The following is an 8,028-nucleotide window of genomic DNA, read 5'->3' as shown; positions in this document are numbered from 1 at the left end:
GATCAATCTGTAAAATACAATCGATCATATTAAGCAATGGACTCTAGTCAGCGTGCACGCAGCGTACACCTTGCGTCCATTTTGTCCTATAATACATTCGATCATACTGAGTTGCCCATATTAGCCAACGTGTGCACACACGGTTGTTTTTAACATAACATAACTATACGCTGGGTGTTAAGTGAACATCGATAGACCAGCCATTTCGTCCAGTTAATAGTGCCGAGTGTGTGCTCAGGTTACTCAATAAAAATTGTCTGATTACCAAAAATTGTCCTTATCGGTTAGGACTTACTATCATTTTTTTTTTTTTTTGAAAATCATAATTCAACTGACAACTTTTTTAGAAAAATTCATCTGCCAATGAAGAAAAGTGTGTTCTGAATGCAGAGTGTATCCAAAACTTTTATACCGAATATCAGAAGGATTGTTACTTCAGACGCAATATATCTGATTTTTTTCTTTTATTTACTTTGAATGTAAAATATATCCCTACTGCAGTATTTGTGATAATAATAGTTTCGAAAATGTTAAAGAATTGTATACTTTTATTGTGCACGACTTGCAGGTTATAAAACAGACCATTATATTTGGAAAAATAACAAAATATGAAAATCTCATGACTATGATATGTTATGTTAAAGATAAATGAAGCATAGTGTCAAACAAGCATACCACATCCAACTCATTAAAATATAACTTAGATTTTTCAATATATCTTAAAGCCATATAGAGTACCACTAAAATGTAGTACAAAATTCAATTCAAAATTCAATACCTTGCAATTCTGCACCCAGAAGAATATGCTTTACCTATATATATGAAAGCAACACGTGGCATGGTTGAATCAACATTATGCATCTAGTGAGAATATTTCGACTTGAGATTTAGTTAAAATCCGGTTAAATCAATCAAATTAGTTATCTGAGGGTGATAACTCCAAAATATTTTCAATATCAATCGGTGCGCTCGAAATTACTTAATAAGGTCAACCGAAGAAATTCAGGAACATAAATGAGCTAAGTAGAACACAGACTTGAAAGACCAAATAGCAATATTGCTCGACAGACAGTGAGGTAGAACCTGCGTGTTTCTAGACACACCGAAGCCCTGACCATTACTTGTAGGAAAATAGTGAAACGCGAATTGAAAGATGCAAATTTTCATGAAACGACAGCGTTACCTATTCCCATTATATACAAATCGATAACAGAGACTATATGCTCCACCTAGGAGGATAAAATTACAGAAATACTTAATCAGATCTTAACCGGTCTTAACCGAATTTTGATAAAATCTTTTAAAATTTGATAAAGTTACTAATACTACAACATGTGCTTAAAAGGTCGGTTGATATCAAAGATGTATCTTAATTTGAACTGATGCAAATATCATTTAATTAATTTAAATATACCCAGAATTTGTACAAAATAGATTTTGTAAACATTTTTGTAAATAGTATGTTTCAAAAACTCTAAAAAAAATTATATTAATCAATAAAATAAAAAATTTTTAAATTTGTTTTAAAATATACATATCACCCAAAAAAGAAAAATTTACATACTAGTATATTTATAAAAATTAAAAATATTATAACTTACTGAACTTTAGAACTATCAAGCAAATCACAGGAGTCGAATAATTCGGATACTACAGTTTGAACTGTAAAAATTAATTAAATCATTTGAACCGTTCAAAACAAATTCGAATATTCGTAGTGGCTGAAGAGTTCAAATATCAAATAATTTCAATAAAATAATTAGCAGTTATAGATATTTATTACATATATACATTAGGGTGCCATTAAGGTATATGGGCAATTTTTTTTTTCTTAAAATCGGTTGACAGCACCCTCCAGATCGGTTCATTTTACTAAAAAAATAATCTGTGTGAGATTTTAGTTCAATTGGATAAGTGGAAATGGTGCCCCAAGAGCCTCAAAGATTGGAAAATAACGATTTTTTCCATAAAATTCATCTTTGATTGCTTATATCTCCGACATATTTAATTTTACATAAAAACTGTCTTCCTAAAAGTTATAGATCTATTAAAAATAAATAATTCACTCATACAAAAAATTTTTTTTCAATCTTTGAGGCTCTTGGGGCACCATTTCCACTTATCCAATTGAACTAAAATCTCACACAGATTATTTTTTTAGTAAAATGAACCGATCTGAGGGGTGCCGCAGGCAATTTTCCGACTTTCGAAAATTAATGGCACCCTAATATACATATATATTTTTATATAGGGATTTTATATATATAAAAATATATATATAAATATATGTGTATCTATATATTTGTTTATATGTAAATTTTATAACTACTATAATTTTTTTTTTTTTTATTATAAGTAAAATATTAGAAGTATGCACATATATTAATTAGGTGTCAGGATTAGTATACCGAATATAATTCATAAGGCTTTATATGTATTAATTTACGTGCATATGCACCTCTCCACATGCAATCTCTTTTGAACAATTGTGTTTGTGATTCTATTTTTTATTTTGCTATCGTTAATCTTTTTTTGTGTAAAATTTAAAAAAAAATATCCAAGAATGATAAAACCTATTATATCTATCTGTTAAAATGGGAACAGTAATTAATTACTTTACATTATTCACAGCTATCTACACTTATCTCTATATAAATTCTCTGAAATGTTCGTGTAATGTAGCACTTTTCTGTGATGTAGGCGTAAACAAATGTATTTTAAATTGCACAAAATGCCAATAGAGTGCTGCAGGAGAGTTCGCTGTAAAATAGATCAGATAATAAATTATCCGCTCTTTACCGCACAATTGCACAATTTCCTTGCTCCAGCCGAACTTGACAATTGAACTTAAAAACTGGAAATGCACTCTCAGTCAAGGCGTGCTTATAGCGTGGACGTTAAACGTTAATGTTTTTGTTAAAATTGATTTTCTTGAGCGGTGCAGCAAGTACAGTTTATTATTATTAATGAATTTCAGCCCAACTTTCACAAACTTTTTAAGTATATTAATTTTTAAGCAACGCTTAAAAAACTCTTAATAGTTTAAAGCTTAAGCTGAGCTGTTGAATAGCTTTTAAAATGACTTATTGGTGACGGATAATAAAACTGTTAACAAGTGTGACTACTATGTGATTTTTCCCTGTTTTTCTAATTTTTTTTATAAATTTGAACATTTCCTTTAGTGTGCTTTTTAAATGTTTTATACAATTTATACAATAGTATTATTTTTTTTTTCATGAACACTGAAGAATTAATGTATTTATAGGTACAGAATAATTAATAGTAAAAATTCTCAATTAATGTATTAATTGCAATTCTGAATTTGTTAGGTCATAAGGAGCTACATGTACTTATATATTGAATGAAATTAAAAAGTATCTGCGGTTTTTTGGTACATTTTTAAATAAAAATTCTCTGTATTGAAAATCTGTTGTAACCAAGCACATATTGGCCATTATTATTTATAACTTTTTGCCATTTTTTGTATCGCTTCATAGTTCCATCGGTGTGGAACCTCTATGGTTTATTGATGAAAACCTTGAGAAAATGGTTTTTAGTGGCTTCTCGAACGGTTTTTTTTCTACCATTAAGACAGTTTTACAGACACCGAAACAAATGTTCGTAAACTGGTGTAAGGTTCAGGCTATACGGCGAATATGTTAAAACTTCCCAACCATTATCTCTGAATTAATGCCGAGTCATCAAAGATATGTATGGTTTGGCATTGTCATGAATAAACACAACTCCTTTTCTGTTGGTCACTTGTGGTCGTTTTTTTTGCGATTGTTTCGTTTAATTGGTCGAGTTGTGAGCAAATAGAATCGAATTAACTATTGCACATTTCTCTTTCAATCTCACCAAACACTTAACAAAACCCTCAAACAAGCCTGTCCTTATCAAATGATTCCAAACTGCCATGTTAATGGAGTTTAACGCCTCCTGTATCTCTTCACGGCTTGTATGTCGGCTTTGTTTCACCAGTTACAAAATTTCATCGGACTTTTTAGTTATTGGCCGACCAAAGTGAGATGCTACTTTGATATCGAGATTTTCGAAACGAAATTTAAGATGTTTTAATTTTCCACTTACAGCGTCCCCATCGTAAATATCATACAATTTACAGTATGATTTTACAGCATTTCCACCTTTTTTATATCAATAAGGTATCATATTGTATATTTCGTCAGATATATTCATATTAATATACCTTTTTAAAATAGCCACAAAGTACACAACTGACTTCAGAAAAAATTTACCCTGAAATCGAACCTTTAAAATACGTGGCATAATCGAATCAGTGCCGCCAGATGAGAACCAATACCATTTAGAGCCAAAAAAAGAGAATTGTCTTCAATTTAGCCTTATGTATATATATTGATTTTATATCAATCTATAATAGAATTTAATTTTATAAGCTGTGGCTTATAAATTTGTTTTAATTAGAAACAAGTAATGTTGTTATCTACTGAGAAATCAAAAAAAAAGTGAAACTAAACTTAAAATTTGAACAACGAACGTTTAGAGCAACTTTTCCTAATGTGGTTAAAAATTACATTTAATTCTTATTTGACTGGTTTAGAGTACTAAATCTAGATCTTACAGTAAAAGAATTATATATGCACTCATAAGAGCAATAAATATTTCTCAAAGCTACTAGTGATGAGTCTTTGACAGTACTCGATACAGATGTTTAGGCATCCAAAAATATCAATTAATCAAAATGAAAGTTTTTGTAATTTATTACTGTTCAAAAACCTCTTCGATATGTATAGATATTTCAAATTTTAGAGGTTTTATATATTAATTATGTAAAATTCTTACAGTTAAGTAAGTCATAATGAAGTAAATTGAAATTTAGCATTTACTAACATTATGAAACATGTAACATACATTATAGACAGGTTCAATCCACGACTGTAATTAATTAACTATTCAAACATATTTTAGCTAATTTCTTCAAATTTAATTTGTCTTTCACTTTTAGTCTTCGATGTACATTAAAAATAATTAAATTAAAAATTTTTCCACAAAACCTTATAGTCAAATTTCAATTTTGTAAAATGAATTTTCAATCTTAAACAATTAAAAACTGTATTTAACATTATCGACACACCTTCAAATAATGCTTTCTTCTTTGATAGACACAATCCAAAGCTTCGACACTTTCATCAGGTGCTCGAGCTGCAGCACAAACGCTAAATGTACCTATCGAACGTCTCGAATCACGACAATCGAATCAAAGAGATCAGCTCACTACTGTTAATAGTCACAGCAACAACAACAATAGTAATAATAACAGTAATATGCACAATACAGCAGCTGTGATGACATCATCAAATGGTCTCAATGCCGCTGTAATGCACGCACGTAATAACACCAATCTTGGAGAATCCACAGAACATATCGAAGTACATCAACATGAACTTGATATTGATAATCAAATGAAGTCAAGCAACGGCAACCATGTCGACAATTTCGAAAGACAGCATTATCACAAACAGCAAAGTTATTTGCATGGAAATCGTAAGTCTTCAAGTAGTCATCAACAGCAGCAGCAGCAGCAACAACAACAACAGCAGCAGCAGCAACATCACCGTGAACAACACCATCATATGTCACATTCGCAACAATTGGATGCAAATTATATGGCTGAAGAACATCCGAATGTTGGTACACCTCCATCAGTGACGAAATATTCATTACTTCAATTCGCCATGCAGCATTTCCGCAACGAGTAAGTTTTTATTTGAAATGAAAATTTTTATTTTAAATTAAAATGTTTATTTTACTTTCCAAAATTTGTAGTCAAATAAGCGAGGGACGTGGTCATTCCCGTGAAAACGGAGGTGAACGCTCTGATCGTCGCGCTGCCTCAAATCGTTCATATGCAGAGCTAGTCAAATGGCAGGGTACACCCATTAACATGCCGCTTCTGCGTCTGCCAAATGATTTGGCGCCACTTGCTTTGGAATGTTTTGATTGCATTCTACGTTATTGTGGCGATATAGCACCTGATCCCGAACTTACAGAAGTGAAGTGTGTTTACACTGTTTTGATGGTACGTAAACTTTTGCTCGTAACAAACATATTCAATTGATATTTAAAATACCATACAATAAATGTTCATTTCAGCATTGTCACAAGTACTTGGCACTACGTGATGAAGTGTATTGCCAGCTCATGAAACAAACCACAGCGAATCGTTCACCCTGCACAGATTCAGCGCAACGTGCTTGGCGTTTGCTTAGCATATTGGCAGCATATTTTGGTTGTTCAGATGCCTTACGTCCATATCTCATGGAACATCTTACATCGGCTGCATCCGATAGAAGGCGGTCATGCCATGGTACTGCTGCCGTATGTCTGACCAACTTGCGTAAAACTGCACGTTGTGGTGGACGAAAGAATGTGCCTAGCGTGGAAGAGGTGACTGCGGTCTCTGCTGGTCGTTCTGCACGCCGACAAATTTATCGTTTACCAGGCGGTGCTGAACGTGTAGTTAATACGCGTTGTTCTACAGTTGTAGCAGATGTTATTTCTGAACTTTGCGCATTGCTTGGTGTTGAATCTGAAGCGGAACAGCAAGAGTTTTCGCTATATTGTATTGTACAAGGTGATGCGTTCACAATGCCATTGTCAGCAGATGAGTATATATTGGATGTGACAACAGAATTGCTCAAGTCTGGACAACCATTCTATCTAATATTTTGTCGCTCTGTTTGGCATTTCCCATTGAAACGTGATCCAGCACCAACACCACTTTATGTAGAGGTGCTCTTTAATCAGGTTGCACCAGATTACTTAGAAGGCCTTTTATTAGAGCTACCGGGCAATGGTGTTCCTATACCGGAAGTAGTCCGAGATATGGCACGAATTGCAGCGCTGTTACATCGTGCTGCTGATTTAAGTCATGTACCAGCAATGAAAGAAATTAAGTTCCTGCTACCAAAACCAGCATTGGGTATTAGAGAAATAAGGCCAGCACAGTGGGTTGGTTTAGTGCAATCTGCATGGCCACAAATAGCTGGCCTAACGCCAGGACAAGTAAAGACACAGTTTCTAAATGTGCTATCGGCGTGGCCACTTTTCGGCAGCAGTTTCTTTGCTGTGAAACGCATTTGGGCTGATGAAGCACCACATGTAGAGGAAAATAATCCAATGTGGCGAGATTTAATATTAGCACTAAATCGTCGTGGTGTACTATTCTTAGATCCAAATACACATGAAACGTTGCAGCACTGGCCTTTTATGGAAGTCATATCAACACGTAAGGTAAGTAAATGTAGCAAATATTATTATTGGATACTTTTATGGACTAGAATTTATTTTCAAATATTAATTAATTGTTATATTTTAGGTGCGCTCAGAAGATGGCGCTTTGTTCTTGGACATGAAAGTTGGCAATTTAATGCAGCAGCGTGTCATACGCGTACAAACCGAGCAGGCACATGAGATTTCTCGTTTAGTGCGACAATACATAACAATGGCGCAAATCAGTCAGCGAGACAAACGGGAATAATACCAATTTTTAGATTTAATTTTATTTTTTTATTTGCTTTCTATTCATTTGTGTCAAAATTTAGTATAGATTAGGTATTTTATATAAAATTTCTTGGTTTTTCATAGCTTTTCCTTTTAATCATTTAACTGTCGAAATTGTATTTAAATTTTACCTTGAAGGCCATATTAAAAATTTTTTGAAGAAATTTTTATAATTATGTTCATAAGTGCAATGGAGATGATGCTTTAAAAAAAATTTGTTTTTTAATATATTATCATGTTATTATAATATGCTTCTACTCTTTTTCCAAAGTCAATATATTATCAAATATTTTGTTACAAATTTTGTAATAAATTTTATATATATTTGTCTTCATATATTTTTAAATAAATAATGTATTTTTGTAAGAGTAATTAATTTTATATATAAATTTTTAATATATCTGATTGAATATATAATATGTATATTATGACAAAAAAAATTGCTATATGATTTTTTAATAAGACAACAGTGCATCAATTAGGGGC

At 32.1% G+C, this 8,028-nt stretch overlaps 1 protein-coding gene across 1 annotated transcript; it reads left to right on the top strand.

Moving 5' to 3' along the window:
• The first annotated feature begins 5,139 nt into the window (after nt 1-5,139).
• Nucleotides 5,140-7,827, top strand: LOC119670433 (unconventional myosin-XV-like). The gene is made up of 4 exons (XM_038080690.1): nt 5,140-5,734; nt 5,806-6,058; nt 6,133-7,272; nt 7,358-7,827. Exons 1-4 carry the CDS (start codon nt 5,304-5,306, stop codon nt 7,517-7,519), a joined length of 1,986 nt encoding a protein of 661 aa, XP_037936618.1. The 5' UTR covers nt 5,140-5,303; the 3' UTR covers nt 7,520-7,827.
• The last annotated feature ends 201 nt before the right edge of the window (nt 7,828-8,028 follow it).

Source organism: Teleopsis dalmanni, chromosome 1, assembly GCF_002237135.1.
Source record: "Teleopsis dalmanni isolate 2A chromosome 1, ASM223713v2, whole genome shotgun sequence".
NCBI lineage: Eukaryota > Metazoa > Arthropoda > Insecta > Diptera > Diopsidae > Teleopsis > Teleopsis dalmanni.
The sequence above is the reverse complement of the archived record's forward strand: the minus strand, read 5'-3'. Positions and strand labels throughout refer to the sequence as shown.